Raw genomic sequence first — 19,342 nt, 5'->3', positions numbered from 1 at the left:
CACACCATGCCGCCAAAACACTAACACGGTAGTCTAGAATAACTTTCTGCTCAGAAAATAAAGGCAGTAGAAACAGTGATAGTGGACTTTGTTGTATGTTATTTAAGGATCTGTATGCTGGCCAGGCTCTGGTATCGTGTCACCGACTGGCTCTCGGTAGCAGAGCGTGGGATTCGATCACGGTAAGCCGGTGTCAGACTTAGCAGGCCGGATTTCATACGAGTCTGTTCAGTCTGAGCCACGGAGGATAAGCCATATTGTGTGTTCACAGACCCTTTTCTCTTGACATGGTAGTGCTCATGTTACAGTGTCTGTTGCAGACACACACGTCTGCTGGGGTAGTAACGTTACTGTAAGCACTTTGTAGCCCGTATGGTCAGTTAACGTTAGCTGTTTGGTGTTAGCTAACTGTAGGTAGCTAGCACTGCCGACAGCAACGTAGCCTGAGGACGCAAGGACTTTGGCTTCTTGTCTCTTGAGGAGCAGTTTAGTGTCAGGCACCGCATTCGCATTTAGCAGTGGGCTCAGTTAGACATGTGGTCTGATATGAGCTAGGTGAACAACACGAGTGGTGGGTGCATATCTCCATCCAACATGAGGCGTCTTATCCGGTCCAACTCTCCATCCACCGTCCTCAAGGATACCATGATGCAAACGCCCTCATTAATGCTCCTTGGTGTACTGAATATGTGCCGAATTAAAGAATTAACCCTGATGAGTCTCAAAACGTCTTCATTCATATTACGGCTGGTATCTACGGTCGACAGTAAACAAGGAAACTTAAAAGTGACGAAAAAACGCATGGAGTTTGGAGTAGCAGTCTCTGTATGTGATCATGTTGACTTTAAATACTGATGCAACCCCAGCAAAACGTGTCAGACCATCTATCTGCATATGTTAAGTATGACAAGTCTTTGCATTCTGCTGTCATTACAGCTAACCGTGTTGGCTCAATTTTGAGACACCCGCGGGTCCAGACCAAGGGAGGAAACATATGGAGGTATCATGATGCAACTTTAATACATGCCCTTATTACATGTGTAGCTTATTTTCTGTGCTTAGATAAGTGACATCAAGTACTTAAATGTGTTTTGAGAAGGGTGTTTATGGTGCCATGCTGTATATACAGGGTTGACAGGATATGTATGTGAATTTGTTAATGAAATGTAACTGTTGTTGTTTTCTGAGCAGCAGGAAGGCACGAGTGAGGACCTCTCTCTTACACATGAGGAAGCATCTGATGAGAGGAACACAGCACAACAATCAAAACAAGAGCCCATGGATGCCCCTGATTCAGTACAAGGTAGGATGGGTGTCAGATTAATAGTAGTAGTAACTGTAGAATTTTGATTTAAATTCATAAAAATGATATCCAGTATCAGACTGTGTAGTTTCAAATGGGAAGGCATATCACTTTGTTTACTAATGTCAAGGACGAAGCTAAGGAAGGATAAATATAGAATAATTACAATTAATTAAACACTTAGAATCAATGTAACACTTTTAATGAGCAGGGTTGAGGAAGAAAAGACAGTCTTTGATCTAATGTGACCTTAAGAGGAATCTGAAAACATGCCTCATGCATGAACTGCCATGTTGTTGGCAAATAGGACTAGGCCATGTGGGAATTTGAACCCTGGACCGCTGTGCCCCCAGTGAAACTGATCTACTGACATCAGCACTGGGGAGACAACTTGAGGCAAAGACATCATGTGTGCCACGCTGGGGTATTTTTGTCTGTTTAAACTTGTAATGTTAACAACAGTAAAAATTTTAGTGATAAAATTCTGAAGACAAAAAAATAGTTGGTTTCAAGTGAATTGTCAAATATTTTGGTGGCATTTGATCCAGCGCTGGGTGAAAAAGAATATGATGTTCATACAGTACAAATTAAAGTGAAATACTGAATATCATTGTGGAATCACAGTTTAATCGATCTCACCACTTGGAACACTTCATCTACCATATAGAGAAAGTCTGGGTCAATATTGGGAGCTTTTGAATGAACACTTGGAGATTTAGATGTTAATTGCTTTTGCATGTTTTGAAAAATATAGCATGACAGACTTCTGAGATAGGTTGCAGTTTAGCTTTAGGTCGTAGTGAAAAAAATCAGCTCTCTTCGACCTATGGTATACTTTTAATGATTTTTCAGATTTTAACTTTCGATAAAAATGTGTATTTTACATGAAAACCACGCTCCTTTTCACCAATCATGACCAAATTTCATACAATGAACTGCAGGTGACCCGAGAACATGTGGAAAAAAATGTAACAAGAATCCACACGGTTGATTCTGAGATTTAAATGTTTTGGTTTTATAGCAGCAGTTTTATTCAGTTGGAACAAGAGGTACTTTTGCACAAATGTTCAGCCCACACATGAGAACACATTTGATTTTTTTGGATTTTTTTTTTTTCTGATTATTCAAACAGTTACTGAGTTATTGGTGGTTTTGGTTAGAGTTAGCAATTTGCATAGACTTCAAAAATGCATTGTGGCAAAACAGTTCTGAACATAACAAAGTGCTTTTTTCCCAACTTGGTCCAGATATGTCATGTGCTAGATTTGGTGCTGATAACTCAACATTTGTAGGAGGAGTAGCAAACAACAGATTTGGGCAAAGTTCAAAATGGTTGACAATTTATACAGGCGCAAATGGGCATAGCCTACATTGCCTACATAGTTGACGTAAGTCCAGGTCAACTGGACTTAGTTATATGTCTAGAAGACGTTTCGCCCCTTATCCAAGTGGCTTCTTCAGTTCATGCTGTTCACTAGACTAGTCTAGATGCCTGTGACCTGGACGAATGAGAATAAGCACAGACAGTTGCAGTTCAGACTTGGTGTTATTGTGCCCACACAAGATTCTGGCTAAATCCACAGATGTTTTGGGAGCAGGATCTTAATTATGTTTTTGTTGCTTTTACACTTAAATTTTCAATCATACTGATCAAAACACATGTAAAAAGTAATGTATTTTAAAAAGCAATACCAAAACATGGTAGAGATATTGTAGTATTGGAAATAAATATTGGTTAAACTCTCTAAATTTTTAGCAGTTTAGGTTATTTTCATCTGCTAGCCTGTGTTTAGTTTATAAAACTTATTCGTCTTCCTCAATCTCCCACAACTACAAATTCAGTATATCACTACATTACAGTACCAACAACACAGGCCTCTAAATATGGCAGTGCCCCTAACTTATTTGCTCAGACAATTCATATATCAACATCAACATGATCCTGAGACGTTTTTTTCAAAATACAATTTTTCCCATGATTATATCCCTTTTACACGTGTTTACATTTAGCACAAAGTAAAAAACAATACTAGATATCACCTGAAATGTTTATCATATTGCTGTCTATAATGCAATATGTGTTAAAACAATTGACATATCTATATCTACATAGATATAGATAGATAGATAGATAGATAATGTGTGTGTGTTTGTTTATATATTTTTTCCAACAAATTGTGCAACCCCAATTACAACCATTCATCACAAAAATATCCCCTGAAATCCATTAAACATTGCAGATTAATGAGTTGTAACAGTGTGAGAGTCTGAGGGTAACATTTTCCTTTTAGACAGTTACAGTAAATGAAATTGCTTCAGATCAGACTTACATATATTAAAACAATGTGACATGAGGATGCAGTTATAACAGCCCTGAGAGGAATCACTGGGACATCAGTGGGCACGGGTGGGTTGGGAAACACTGACTTTGATGAGATATTATTCATTCATATCTGGAAAACAGCAATCTGAGATGCAGTGGCCCGGGGCAGAGATGAGATGAAGTGGGGTACGATAGTGGGAGCTCCTCTGTGAATGAAGTGTGTGACTGACTTAGGATAGGAATTCGTTGTGTCCTGGCATCTTTGGAACCTTTCAGAGGGAAAGGTTTGAAAGTTGGGTAGAGGGACCTGGGAAATGTGGAATAGGAGTAGAAGCTATCACTTCACTTACTAGCCTACATGTTGTGTCATTGTTTTTCATCTGTCTTCATACTCTCCACATCTTTTGGAAAATATTCCATCATCCTATTGCCACATTTTCCATTTAAAACAGCAGAGGTGAGGACTTGAGTCAAGATGACTCGAGACACATTTATTGTGACTTTGGACTTCAGAAATTAGAAATGACTTGGTCTTGACTTAGACATGGGATCCCTGATGGGATTGGCACGATTTGACTTATGATTACTTGAGAAGAAAAAAAGCTTGTTTGTTGTTATTTTTGTATGGATTTAAGTTGATGTTTGACAGTTAACAACATTACGGATGTGTAATTGTCTACCAGTGTGTTCTGCCTTTCAAGCTCCCCTCAATCTGTTATTACACAGCCCAGCAATTTGAGGATGTCTCTGTCAAGGGTCATTTCATTCGGATACTTTCAATATGCAGTCGAGGTAAATTCCAGAATGGCCCACTATAAGAAGTGTGGAGTGAAGATGCAGTTAACTACTTTAGTCCACTGTCGACCACATCGAATTTTGTGCACAATTGTAAAAGTTTTCACCATGAAAGGTAAGTCAAAAATTAGCTATGCTAGCTAGTAACACTAGTTTACCTAATGAGGGTTCGCAGCTAAAGCTAGTTCATGCGTGAGGCTGTTGAGTCACTTGATCACTCAGAGTCACTAAGATGCCTCTTGTCATAACTTAGCCTAATGAAGAAATCCAAAAACAGCTTATGCACAGATTAAATTACTTGATGAAAGGGTATGGCAACCAGTTGGTACTCCTTGTTAAACGTCCTCAACCTGCTTGGCCCTGTAGTCTGAGTCTAATAAATCGGTTCATAGGGATACAGACTTGACATAATAGAAGCTTGGAACACACCCCACATGTCAGAGACTCACTCATTCACTGGGCAACTGTGTAAACTCCACTGGTCAAAGTGAAAGCATCCCTTTTGTTGATTGCATGACTTATTATTGCTTACACTCATCATTGAGGTGAGGTTTCATCTATAAGCCTCGGGGTTTTTTTTTGTTGATGACTTGATGAAAATCTCACTTCTTATAGTTCTTATAGGCAAAGTAATCCCAGGGATTGCTTTTCAAGGAACTAAAAAGGTTCCTTCAACCCTTGCTGTCTACATTTCCATCGTGGTCTGAAGACCTGCAAGAATTTGGCAAATTAGTCCACTGACATATGAAACAGCACCAGCTGTTTTACTTTTTAATTTTTTACAGTTGTGAAGCATCAGGCTATTGAACCTATTTTAACCCAATTATTGTCAACAGATTATTGACTTTTTACAATGTTTCTCTATTGCTAGCAGCTGTTCTCTTGCCTGCAGGAGAAAAATAGTCGTGTGTATGTGTGTGTGTGTGTGTGTGTGTTTGTGTGTGTGTTGCATAGCACCACACAGTCAGCTATGCTTTTAGCCAGATCACACTATCTATTTATTTTTTTCTCATCTTTTTTAAACAATGAGTCGAGAAGTCGTTAGCAAAGCCTCAGTTTACATTTAATGTTATTGAACAAAGAGAAATGGCCTACCCTCATCCTACACTGTTCTAAATTGATACTAGACTATTCTCTTGTTATGTGAATGAAGTACACAACTTGAAGCAGCTGCGCTGCGTGTGTTTGACCAATCAGAAATGTTGTGCTGCAAGCCCCACCCCTCAATGTTCCTGAGTGATTCAAAAGTCCCTAAGTCTGACTTGCTCTAGAGTAAAAAAAAAAAAACAGTCCTTGTAACTAATTTTTTTTACCCTGGTCCCTGTGGTCAAAACACAGACAGTACGTCTAAAAGTTCCTAGTCCCTGAAAATTCCTGCAAGTGAAACCTGGCTATAATGACTCCTAAACACCACGGAGTACCTGATTTGAAATGGGAAGTAATGGAGTATGAGTAATTGAGTCCTTATCTCTCTGATACCGGGAGAAAACAAAAACATCTGAATAATAAAGAAAAGGACATTATACAAAAGGAACAGATATGCAAGTAAATTTTTTTCACATTGTCCTTTTGTACTACAAAGTTAACCAAAGCAATCATGGGAATAGTAGTAGTTTATTTTACAAGTTTTTCATTGAAAAAGTAATCCATGGCAAACAGAAGTACATTTTTTTTGTTCATTTTTTTCCACTGAAAATGTACTTTAAAGACATTTTGCTCTACATAGATTCTGATCGTTGTTGATAGTAAATGTGTTTTTGATAATCTGCAGTGGTATTGTAGAGGTGGTAGAATAATGATTATCAGGGGTGGTCATATATACATATTTATTCAGCATTGAGACTTGTTACCTGACTTGACTTGCAGCTAAGTGACTTGGACTTAGCTGTGACTTCGCTGGCATTGAGAGACCTTTGATGTGCAGTCAGTCAGTCAATCTGAGTTAGCCTCTAGTTAGCTAGGCCTAGTATACACAAACTCAGAGCTCCTCTCCCCCTGGCTCCCCTGTAGTTTTCACCATGGTTCTAAAGTATTTTAAATATAAAAGTGTATTCTTTAGAGTTGTTTGTTCTTCAAACATGACATGTGCTATGTTCCATAAGTATATTTCTTTACTAAAATAATGTGACTTATTGAAGGAATACAGCATGAAAAGAATGACAAAAGAAAATGTATTGGTGGAGTTTGATCTCTGCGGAGCCAGGTGCATGTGGTTCTTATGATTGGAGTTGAATTATCTCTTGGCATATTGTTTCAGTTTATTTCAAACCTTTATATAACTCATGTATAATAATATCAATCTCCTCGTAGGACAAGAGCAGCCATCCGAACAGTTGTCAGATTTAACCTGCAGGTCACAGGGACGACAACGAAAGAAAAATCCCAAATATTTTGATTATGTAACTGATGAGAAAGTCACACAAAGTCCCGGACAGAAACGACTCAGAAGGACCTCAGTTCAAAAAAGCCTTGAAGAAGGGGAAACTTCTGGGAAGAGTCCGGCAAAGAGAAGAAAATCTATGAAGGCAGCGGAAGCAAAGACAGATGGAGACAAAGAAGCAACCGACAACAACCCCCAGTCTGTTGATGAAACAACCCAGGAAACCCCTAAAAAGACAGTAGGAACCAAGAAGACTCCAGCAAAAAGGACTCCTGCCAAAAAGACTCCTGCAAAGAAAAATATCCCCACAAAAGTTGACCTTTCATTAGCAGAAGGTCCGGGTGCAGAAACAGGGATACAGGAAAAGGAGACACCAAAGCCAAAGAGGAAGTATGTGAGAAGGAAAACCATACAGGAAGGAGCACCAGTTGAAACTTCGGCACCTCAGGAGCATCAGGAGGAAAACCCCATTGAACCTGCAGATGAGACCACACCTGGTGGGCGCCCCAGGAGAGTTGCTGCTAAAGCGTAGGTCACATCAAGTCTGTCACTACATTTTATGTATCTTTTTGCAACATGGATATATTTTATTCTTAATTTCTACAAGCAGTATGTCCTGTAGAGGTTATTGGAGAAAGTGGAAGTGAAGAAAAAGATATATAAATTCTGCTACTGATGATGAATGTAGCAAAAAAGCAAATGTGTTACTTTTAAGCAGTGTATCTTCACTTCATAATTGCCATGTCCAAGGTAATGCTATTAATGCATATGGGCCAGAGGCATACACACCGAAACCTCTTGTCACCCTTCCCACAGAGCAAGGTGTTGAAAGGTCGTGACTTTATCTGTGTACATTCGACTGTGGGCTTGGCTGGAATTGCCAAGTGACGCGGGTCAAGGGGACATTCATTTTTACAAACTTGGCCCGTTCTATTAAACTTCCGCAGTATTTGGTACTGGCAAAGTTGTTATTGACAGATCAGAGCGCAGGGACAGCCCAAAGCTATTCGCCTTTTGGGTAACCCCATAACATTCAGCAGTCAGTTTTGCATCAGACTTCTACAATGATTTTTTATTCAGAACTAGAAAGGATCTTTTGGCATACAAGCTTTGATAGAGCAAGCCAGTCATTCAGGATAATATCAAATATGTTCTAACAATGTTCTAACAATTATTCTACTAGGGCACTGAAGTATCTTCATTCCCTGGCAAAAGAGGTGTTCACGCATTGCAGTGATGATGTGGGATCCCAGCCAGGGGCAAATGGTGAGGGATCCAGTCCAGACTCAGGCCCAAGACAGAAAGGTCCTAAGGGCGGCAAAGGTACCATAGATACCCTGCTTGACGTTGAATATGGAATCCTAATGTATTACCATGTGGTTTGGGATAAACAAGGTCCTAATATATAAACGCTGTTCTTTCTTTTTCCTTCAAAGAGTATAATTGCACCAAATTTCATTCTGAATGTAACTGTTTGCACTTGAAACTATGATGAATTTTGATGTAGCATGTACAAACATTATTTGCACTTGTGTATAGGTTCCAGGAATAAGACTAAATTAGCACTATCAATTGTAGTGACGGCATTGCAGGTCTCCCTATACTCCGATATAAAGGATGTTTTGTGTTTAATAGGAAGTAGACGCCAAAAGAGGACGTTCATGGACTTTGACAGTGCTGATTCTGCAGAAGATGAGGATTTTCTACCAGATGGTGAAGAAGAGGATATGGAAGGAGAAGAGGCACAGGACTCAGACTCTGACTCAGACTTGGAGCCAGCTGGAAAAAGTCCAGGAGCTTCACACTTCCACAGGAACATTGTTAGTGCAGTTCTCCTTTCCTGTCACCATAAGGCAGTAGAAAGATAGATTAAAGGGGCCGACTAATTTATGAACCTTATCAACCTTAATCAGTGACCCAAAGAATTGCAGCAACATGAGCAGAAATCTGTGGTACAGCACCCTCTAGACCAATTTCATCCCTACCAGCCCCTTGAATTACAGTAGCCTTTAATTTAAATACTTGTAAATAAAACCTGATTTTCTTATCCTCTCTGCTCTTCTGTGCAGGGTCAGAAAAAAATGAATGGTAAAGCTCCCAATGGACTCACCCTCAACGTCATGCAAACTGTCAAGGAATCAATTGAATCAAGCAAGAAATTGTAAGTAGTTGCGCTCAGTGCTGCTTAAATTAATCCCAGGCCTTCTAGCTACATGGTAATATTTGTCCAAGTTAGTTCTTTTTTTCATTTAATATTTGTAACTTAAAAAACTGCTATATGTATATATGCAGAATTTACACAGTTTGTAAATGTTTGTTTGTTGGTATTGAATGAATGCACTTTCTACTGAAACACAGTACTTTTAAACTTCACTACACCAGGGTTCCACTCTTCTGTTAGTTGGTTTATGGACCTTGGAAATGAAATAGTCTGTCCCTCACTGTGTGTTTGCTATGCGGTGCTGATGGACGGCTCAATCACTATACAAGAATTCTGCTGTTTTGATAGGTCTCGTTGGTCCGTGACTCTGTTTTGGGTTATGATTGTGTTGTAAACCACCATGGTTGTATTGTTATGCCAAACCGCTGGCTCAAATAAAAGTGCTCTTAAAATGCAGCCTTCTCCCGTGTTACTTGTCAGTGCATGCAGGTTACAAATACTTTTGTGATTTTCAAGTGAGCTAGGAGTTTGACAAAATGACACTAAGAACTCTTGCCATATATCACTCATATTACAATATTTGAATCTATTGGCTGGTTTTGTTGCAGTGGTTGTGTTTATATGTGTTTGTTTGTGACACAGTATCATGGTGTGTGTGTTTTCAGTCTGGAAGAGCACTGCAGCAGCTGGGTGTTCCCAGAATGGGTCCCTTCCATCAATGCTTGGCACCTTGTACCAAGCTGGTAAGTACTTTTAATCTACAATCATATTAAGTAAATCTTTGTTCAAGTTTCTCACTGATGGGCATGTGGGAAATGACCACAACAAAGTGGGAGGTATACTGTATTTTAATAATGACCTTTCTCAAGCTACAACTGACTATTTTGGAGAGGAAACTAAGGTTAAAGATTCAAAACTCTTTACTGTGTCACAGAATCTTATGTTTGGAAACAATGTGTACTTCAGGCTGTTCAGTAGTACTTATATTGTTACTGAATGGTCCTACAGCCCTGCTACTTTTTCAATCTTTTTCAGATAGCATCTTCTTTTCCATGCTTACATTCACTGTGCAATTACTGCCTGTTTTTTCCCTTGAAAAAACAGGCTGTAATTGCTGGAAGATTGACACAACTGCAAAGCTTCTGTTAACTGTAAGGAAGTTCCTCATCCTTTGTGTGTCTTACGTGTTCTTTAGTGATTTGGAGAAATACCTACCTCAGGAGCTCCAGTCTGTTGCTTTCAAAGTCTCCAGAGAAGGCCTCCGCAATGAAGAGACGCTTCTGCAAAGACTCAACAGGTTAGGATGATCAGTAATCAAACATCATATTATCCATATCCAAATTTATTTCAGCATTTAAACAATGTGCCTCATTAATTTTAGGAAGCAGTGATTTTTCTTTTATATTTTACTGATTTTCCTGCAAAGATGAACCTGGAAGTTTTTGTTTTATGAGAAATTTCATTACATGAAAGTTGTAATGCAGTCTTCCAAGGGTTTTGGCCATCATTTATTGTATGCAAAATAAGATATGACATACTCACTCATAATTTGGGAGGTGCATGTCTTTATTTCAAACACATGCTTCACATTCTCTTGCTAACTTCCAAACCACTGAAATAAAATTGCATCACATCACATTTCACATTGTGTAACGCAGAGTGAAGTGAGAAATCTGCCGTATATCTCTAGTGTGATCAAACTGACAAATAATAGAAAGCTGACAATGTCTCCATCATAATTATTCCAATTTGTATTTACATACTGTGAGGTACTGTATTTGGGGTCCAAGCCTGAAGCACTGGACTCTGATTGGTTTTAAATACATATTCTTCTTCATCTTGTTTTTTGTCTTTCTTCCGCTACTGCTTTTTCACCCACTTCTTGTGCATAATGTGTTTTTGAAAGTTTGCAGGCTGATAAAATCTTTTCGCAAATTCATACACAGCAAATCCAAGACTGGGCATTGATGGAACCAGAATCTGGAGAAAATAAAATTAATTCCCCCCTTTTTTGCTTTTGCCTTTTTTCTTGCACATTATGCTTGTTTAGGCCAGGGCATGCAGTTTTTCTTTTCTGTAAACTGTAACCAGGAGATGTCAGGCTCAGTGCCAACTATATGTCCTGTCGAAATTGTGTATCCTTGAGCAAGACACTTATACTCCTTCCTGCCTACTCATTGGAAGCTTCTCTGAAAAACAGCATCAGCTGTATCCTTAACATGAGATTTTGAGTTAGTATTGGAATGTAACCCAGATGAAAACTTAGAGATTACATTTCGCAAAGGTTTGAGTCGGTGGCCCCCCACCCGCAGCGCTGGGATATGTTCCTGTATGCAGGCGGGCCAGTCTGGGCCATGGAGTGGTGTCCATCACCAGACGATGCCACAGCTAAACAGTACGTAGCTCTGGCCTGCCATCGAGGGATGGACGACCAGCACTTTGCCAACAAGAAGTACACCGAGCCTGGACTTATCCAGCTGTGGGACCTGGGCAAGTTGGAATATGACAACAGGTAGGAATTAATTCTGCAGGCTTCCACCATTGTGTTTTTGTAAAGGCTGATATGCATATTTAGCTGATTAATTCTGACCATTTTATACTGTTGAATAAGTCAATTCATAACTTCAGAACTTTTTATAACTTTTCTCATAACTTCAGAACTCAGTCAGTGCACTGTTACTTCATGTTTTTGTTGCCCTGTTCTGCTACTAACTGCATTTTAATGCATTGCAACCTTTGTTACTGTTATTCTTTCCTCTCTTACTACATTCGTCACTTTGATCCACCTCTCCTAATGCAGCCCTGAATCCAAGCCAGTCCTGGCCTATGGCTTGGCCCAGGACAAAGGCTTCATTTGGCACCTCAAGTGGTGCCCCGCAGGAGCGTGGGAGCTTCCCAGCTGCAGCCGAAAGGTAGGGCACACACAAGGCAGACTTGTACTGATATAGGTTGTTGAAAGCCTTTACAAATATTTTTGGCCTGTAGCTGCTGTTACATTGTGCCAAGATCAATATTTTTAAATTGACTATTCTAAAGGACCATATCAGTGATTCTGCATGTTGAGTCTAATATGTACAAAATGTATATTCTCTACATTTCTGCTGATCTTTACTCAAAGTAAGCAGTTGCATTTTAGAACTCCCATATCATGTTTCTTATCTTTTTTCTCCAGCCATCAGTTTCCATTCATTCCACTACGATATTAAAATAAACTTTCAGAGACTTCAGACTTTCTTCACAGCAGTATTCCATCACCATAGTAAAGTCGTCCACATTAGCTTTCCTAAAAGCAGCAGCACTGTTGTGTTTTGATGACTTGAAATTGGGCGAATTGAGTGAGTGAAACAATCTCCCTGCTGGAAAATATTCTCAGATGAAACATTTGCTTTACACAGCCAGTTATCAGTTCTGAGGTTTATGAGTGGGGGTGACATTGTTAGCTGCACACACAGAACATTATAAGGTGGCTGCTTCAACCAACAGTTCACACTGGAAAATGGTGGTCATATGTTGTGAAATCTTACATACCGCTGAATGATTTGCAGAATGGTTTATTGCGATGTAAAATGGGGTAAATTGTAGTAAGTAGGCCAAATACTCAAAATCACTTGTATGGTCCTTTTAATGACAGAAGAGTTGAACTTTATACATAATCAAATGGCCAATATCCGCAAACTAATTTATTGGTCTAAACATACGTCTCAATTTCCCAAAACGATCTGAATTGTCATGAAGTAATACCCACCGATTTTACTCATAAAGAGATTAAAATAATCATTATATCCAGTTACTTAGTTAGACCCAGTCTTACCTCCATATTTCCACCTCTGCCAGGCTCCTTTCATGCCTAGACTGGGTCTTCTGGCAGCAGCTACCTCCACAGGCGTGGTCACCATCTACAGTCTGCCCCATCCTGATGCCCTGCTCAACAACAAGAAGCTCCCTGACTCTGGTAAGACTGAGAGGAGAAATCTAATGCACTTTTAGAGAGTCAGTTATAATGGCAGGTGATTTAGACACTAGAGACTATATGTCAATTGCAGACTCTGAAGTAAATTTGACCAGGACTGTATGGGCGGAAAAGCCTCTGAAGCAGCTTGAACCTGATATTATTTTCAATAATACGACTCTATGCATTGGTTTATCCATTTTTTTTTACAGCTTGTATTTTCACTGAACTGCCTCTGCTGGGTAGATGAGAAGAAGTCAAGTAAATATGAAATCACACCCTGCAGTTTGTAGTTTTATTTGTTCTTCAGTAGAGGGCAGTGTTGCCTTTCTGTGTTTGATTGCTACTTTACAGTAGCTTGCTCAGACCATGGAATTTTATCCTCTAGCTGCAATGAAGCAATACCCAAGTGTTTTTTATTTGGTCATAAAAATAAAGCACTACACTGGAGTTAAACACATTCACCAAATGAAATGCATCTTCAAAACATGCATTACAATACACTTAATTCACACTGAGACTAATAAAACAGCAAGGGTGGAGGTTAAATTCTCCATGTGTGATTGTATGGAGGAGAGAACTGTCTTTATATGTGTGTGTTTGTGCAGAATTTCATTAATTTTCCCCACTGATCTGTTAGATCCCTCCACCAACCAAGGCTTTGACAGATATGTTTTTTTAAGGCCATTTTGTGATTCCTCCCAAGTTTAAATATCTTTCCATGTCTTCATATTTGATTATTTTTAACACCAACAATTCCACACATTCAGTGTTTGCACCATTTTTTCTAATTACAGCATTAAAGCCTCTGAAATATAGAATGTAGTAGACCATTGTGGAACACTAAAAATTTCATCTGAAACCCAAGACGACAATATGATTGATTATAATACTTCCTATTGTGGAATGTGATTTTGAACATGCATCACTGGAAATAATTGTGGTTAAGGGATACTTTAAGGCAGCACCAAATGCATCATATCAGTCATGCCAGAGGTGAGAGACACTGCCTGGACCAGATAAAACTTTTAATGAAAGGACAAAATCCGTTATTCTATGCCTCAGGACCATCACTGTGTGTGTGTGTGTGTGTGTGTGTGTGTGTGTGTGTGTGTGTGTGTGTGTGTGTGTGTGTGTGTGTGTGTGTGTGTGTGAGCATTGTTAGTGCCCATGGACTATCACTTTATCAAACCATCTCATGAATCTTTAAAAATGACAGTAGTTAACCAACCTTTTAAAAGGAATCAAGCATTACACACACACACACACACACACACACACACACACACACACACACACACACAGACACTCTCACTCACTCTGACAGTGTTCCTCAGTAGTGAGTGTGTATGCTGACATTATGGATGGTGGAGCCTGTGGTCCAGTCTATTCAGATGACAGCATCACAGGCCTCTGGGGTTCTTGTGATAAAAGACCATATGAACGAGATTAATGGCAAGTTTATCTGCCACATCCATCATACACAGAAACCTGGCTTTGTGTGTGTGAGTGTGCGCATATGTGTGTGTGTGTGTGTGTGTGTGTGTGTGTGTGTTTATCTACCCAGCAGGACAGACAAGATCTGATGAGGCATTATGCCAGTTTGAGAATGCAACAAGCCATCTTAAAACTGGAACTGGGACCGATCTGATCCAATATCAGTTGAACTTCATACTCTGCGGTCACCAGCCTCACCATCTCTGGGTCTCTCTCTCTCTCTCTCTCTCTCTCTCTCTCTCTCTCTCTCTCTCTCTCAACTACACACGCAATACAACCTACTCACTGAGCTATACCTTAAAGGAGTCATGCAAAAAAAAAAATCAGCCAATCCCAATAGTCGATTTGCTCCCCTAGTCTCCCAAGCCTATTTTACATAAGACGTACTCTGGCAGTTCCCTCTTTGGAAGTTATTTCTTTAGAGTTGTGAAAAGTCAAGTCTTTAGTCTGAGAACATCTTCAAAATTCAGTTGTTTAAAATTCAAACATTTTAAATTATGTTTTTTGAATATGCATTATTTAAATATCTTTAAGTATTGTGAATCATGCTTGTTTAGGCCTGTTTATTTTGTTTGGGTAAATGTGATTGTTCTTAAACCAGATGACAGATTTCACAGCTGAATTTTGATAACATCAGTACCTGTGTTGTTTAATGGTTTGATAGTTTTTGCCATTGGATTTAGCCATATTACTTTCCATGGTTTCTCAGTTAGAAAGAATTTCTAGTGCTACAGTGTTGACCTAAGAGCTCTGACATTTAATTTTTTTCTTAATCTCCATCTCTTCACAACCTCTGGTTTCCATTTCATTTTGCGGCCATGGGTCATTGAATCCAGTTTCCCAGTAGGCACTCCATCATGGATGCCTTGCACCACATGCAGATGTGAGAGCTGCCCAGTACAACCACAGTCTGCCACAGTATATCCAGACCAGTACAGTCAACGGCATTTACACTTACAAGCAGTATCTGATGCAGTTTGTTGATGGTTGATTTAAATGTAATGGAGATGGATGAATGGATGTGTGGCATTCTGACAGGTTACACGTGTGAACACTCATTGCAATTATTTGAGCTGACTGCAGTCATGTGCTGCATAATCATCAGGTTTTGCAATCATGTTTCCATCCACACTTCAAGGAGGTTTAAAGTCAGTGTTCGAGATGCAGCAACAAATAAAGCACAAATCCGGAGCATTTCCATCAGTTAGGTTTAAGAAATGTTTTTTACCCTCCTTCTTGGCCATATGGCATCACTAATATGGGGATGATGCTCACTCATGCAAGTAAGTATATGTTACGAGATATATACCTAGGCGCTCTGGCACTTGCATGCATCCACACACGATTCAATATATCATAGCCTGTCATGGGTCATGAATTAATTGTCCTTACCTCCTTATCTACAGTAAAGGCAGCAGTAGCAGGAGTGTCTCTCCAGTGGAAAGAAGTGGTTACAAAAGAACTATGCCCGTCTTGGCACGACACTCATGTTAACCATTCCCCATTCCCCTCAGTGTTGAGTACATTTAAACATCTGTGGTCACTTCAGATTCTTCAGTAAGTGTTTGCCATTACTACTTAAAATACATCTGTGTGCAGCGGAGTCAGTGCTTGTGGCATAAAACAACTGACAAATCATTAATCACAGTTATTTGTGTGACCGTTAATCTACAGTGAACATTTCATGACCGTGAAAGCCCATCTTACAAGTTTAAGCGAAGAGATGTATCACCCTGATTTCTAGCCTCTTCACATAATTGTGAAATCAAAGTCTAATTGCAATGTCCTATTGGAATCGGTTCATAGCCCATTCTCCTCATGGTGTTGAAGCCATGGGACGCTAAAACTCTCCTCTGAATTGCAGGATTGCAATAATATTAATAATCTATAATTATTTCAGGTTATGAACTTCTCTTAGACAACCAGTGTAGTATTGATCAATGTTGCAGTTATTATGTAATCAATCAAACTGCGTTCTATCTATCATGTCTTGACAGTTATTGACCTGGATCCTGTTTGAAATTGAAGGACATTTGGTCTAAATCTGCTCCTGTATAAAGTATCTTTTGCTACTCACCGCTGGATTTTAAGAGTGGTTTAGCCAAAGCAAATGCAGACAGATGGGCAGAATCTGCCTTCACATTTAGTTTTGCTCTGCGACCCTAGAGGAAAAAATACTTTCCCGCAGCAAGGATGTTCTTCAAAGGCAGATGACAAAAATTATTGTGAACGGGCCCTAAACAGACAGGGGAGGCAGTAAAGATGGAGGCAGTAAAGGTACATTTAACCAAGTGAAAAATTACAGAGTGTGTGCCTTTGAATTTCCCCATAGCATCCAGCTTTTTTTTTTTCAGTCTGAGATCACGACTGCTAATTAAATGCAGAACAGCTGCTTAACATTGTCATGCTTTGGAAATCTGTTGTGTATGATTGGGTACTGGCTGAAAGGCTTGAAGGTGGAGTTGGTTTGGACAGGGTTACAGAGTGTGTGCCTATCTCGGTATCCATCTACCAGGCAAGCACTGTTTGCGACAGATAATTGTAATGGCCTATGTCCATCCATCTATAGAAAGGAATGAGTGAGAAAATGAAAAAGGGAGGCAGCGGAATCAAGAGGAGGGTGGGGGGTGTTTGATTCTTAGGCAGTGTGGTGAACGCATATAATTTACAGCACAGTTTTCCATCAGACAAGGATCTATAATTGAAATGACAAAGAAGATGCATCACCAAGCCAGTTGTTAGTGTTGGAAGCCATGAATTTTAAGCCTTGTAGCTGACACGTCCTGGCCCCCTGATCTGTCAGTCACCAAGGACTTGCTTGGGATTGGGTGGGGGCGGTGTCAAAGGGAGGCTGGGTTAGACTGCCAGGACGCGTCTATGTGTACCTCTATTCTTGTGAGAGTGGGTCTGAGTTTTAGACCTACAAAGTTGCACATTTTGCCTATTCCTAGAACCGATTTTTAGCTTTTTGCCAGTCATGACAGTAGTCCCTGAGGAATAGAGTGAGATCTTTTCAGGCATTACCTTGTAAGTTTCAAATCCACGCAGGGTAAGATGAGGGTTAAAGTTGATGCAAAAATTAAACTTTGGTTCCACATGGTGGTTAAATATCCTCATTGATTGCTCTGTGCTCCCCATCATCATATTTGCATCTCTCCATTCACTTCTATGGCAAAACAGGTCCCAAAATAACACTTTTACCTCATAACCAAATGCAAACAAAGTGGATTATGTCAACCAAAAAGACCCATTACCTATGTTTTTCATTTAATTACAATTGTTTGTGAAAGTACTATTAAGTTGAGTCTTCCTGGCATAACGCTACTATGCAAAAAGGTCATGTAGATGCTACATGCCGAATCTACTTTCTAATAAAATAAGAAAATAACAAGAACAGAGCCATTTAATTTCCCCCCAAAAATGGGTAACAGGACCTGTTTTTTATATTGGCATAACCCTGTTTTTTGTGTCCATCTATGTGCTAACTGTTATATTGGGAGCTGTATAGAGACACAAATGCAGTACTTAAGGTATACAGTATATAGTACACAGTACATCCAGTACTAATGAGGGTGTTTCACTAAGATCACTACTTGTATTTTGGGTTTCTAAGGCTCAGAGGCACAAGGTAGTTTTTCTCTGAAATGGAGCGGGGTTGATAGAGTGAAAGGGACAGGGGGAGGACAGCTTTAGATGGCTATTAATACTGTTTCGATCTAGACAATAATGTAACTGGAGGTGGGCATCAAGGACTGCAGTCAGAAAACTAAAGATGGGAAACTCTTTGTTGTTGTTTTGTTGTTCTCTTTGTATTTTTTTTTTTAAGTTGTCAAATTGTCCATGTTGGCACAGTGAATTAATAGTTGCTTCCAGTATTGTGATTGGCATTGCAGGTATTTTTTATGTAGTGGCTGGTTGTAGATGTGTATCACAGCCTGGCTCTCACTGTATTGTATTGTGTGCCCTTCACTCCCATGGTTGAGTCCAGGAGCCAGTCACAGTTTTAGAGCAAAATTGAACTTTCTAGTTACCTGGATGTTAAATGAGTACACAACTTGTTTTCACTTAGTTCTAATTATCTCATCGTTCATAACTTCTTCATTCTGCTTTGCTCAAAACCACAGAAATTTATTTTATATACTACTTGAGATCCCAAGGTTTCCTGCAGCCATAAAACAATGGCATCTTGGCTTTGAATATTTCACTACTTCACTCTAAGTGTGATGGAGTTTTAATGAAGCGCTGCCACAAGCAGATACACACTGTGAATGTGACACTGTCCAATTCTGTGGAAACATTTGGTTTCTTTAGTTCAGAAGTTAATTAAGTGGAAAGTTACTAAAAAATCAGGGTTTAAGGAGATAACTAGTGGAGACTTAACATCTGAATCATGTTTATTTCAACAGGAGAAGGCAGCCAACAGCCGCTCATATACAAGGTAGGCTCATATTATTTCTTTATGTCTGACTCTCATCCTAATTTCATTAATTTCTCTTATTTTATTTTCTACATGCTTACTTTATAGACATGTCTTCCTTGTTACTGAATTTTCTAGCAGGATTCTCACCTTATACGGGTCCTGTCTTACTCATATTATTGTCTTGGTTACATATCGGTAATATTGATGTGTGCATGTAGACTTACTGAACTGACCTTTGTAGCACCACACCGCATCAAATATTTAAACACGTTTTTTTCATTTAACATGTTAAATTTCTTGTGTATTTATCATAAACTCCTTTGCTGGAATGGAACAACGGGCTCTGTTAGAGAAATCAGTGGATTTGGATGAATTTACCAGTTGTTCAATGATAATAGTTAGAAACTAAACAGACATAAATTGAAAATGTATGGAACAACATGGTCTGTATATTTTATATGTGCTTTACATGAGATATTTACATGAGATTATGAAAAAGTTACAAGCCAGCAGA

General features: G+C 39.3%; 1 protein-coding gene across 4 annotated transcripts in view; it reads left to right on the top strand.

The window, feature by feature from the left end:
- Nucleotides 1-19,342, top strand: part of gtf3c2 (general transcription factor IIIC, polypeptide 2, beta) — a 29,906-nt gene continuing 10,564 nt past the window's right edge. For 2 of the 4 annotated variants that reach the window (XR_003927934.1, XM_030046956.1), the window contains exons 1-13: nucleotides 1-182; nucleotides 937-1,000; nucleotides 1,192-1,303; nucleotides 6,732-7,329; nucleotides 7,985-8,124; nucleotides 8,437-8,621; nucleotides 8,871-8,962; nucleotides 9,628-9,705; nucleotides 10,158-10,259; nucleotides 11,247-11,474; nucleotides 11,763-11,874; nucleotides 12,797-12,914; nucleotides 18,815-18,846. Coding sequence is in view for 3 of the 4 variants with exons in the window: in XM_030046956.1 (XP_029902816.1) it covers nucleotides 995-1,000; nucleotides 1,192-1,303; nucleotides 6,732-7,329; nucleotides 7,985-8,124; nucleotides 8,437-8,621; nucleotides 8,871-8,962; nucleotides 9,628-9,705; nucleotides 10,158-10,259; nucleotides 11,247-11,474; nucleotides 11,763-11,874; nucleotides 12,797-12,914; nucleotides 18,815-18,846 (1,803 nt within the window). In the remaining variant the exon portion in view is untranslated. Of the gene's footprint in view, nucleotides 183-741; nucleotides 826-936; nucleotides 1,001-1,191; nucleotides 1,304-6,731; nucleotides 7,330-7,984; nucleotides 8,125-8,436; nucleotides 8,622-8,870; nucleotides 8,963-9,627; nucleotides 9,706-10,157; nucleotides 10,260-11,246; nucleotides 11,475-11,762; nucleotides 11,875-12,796; nucleotides 12,915-18,814; nucleotides 18,847-19,342 lie in introns of those variants that run through there. The other 2 variants (XM_030046958.1, XM_030046957.1) reach the window with 2 other exon arrangements.

This window comes from Myripristis murdjan, chromosome 24 (genome assembly GCF_902150065.1).
Source record: "Myripristis murdjan chromosome 24, fMyrMur1.1, whole genome shotgun sequence".
NCBI classification, from domain to species: Eukaryota; Metazoa; Chordata; class Actinopteri; order Holocentriformes; family Holocentridae; genus Myripristis; species Myripristis murdjan.
Note: the sequence above shows the minus strand (reverse complement) of the source record. Positions and strands in the feature narration are given on the sequence as shown.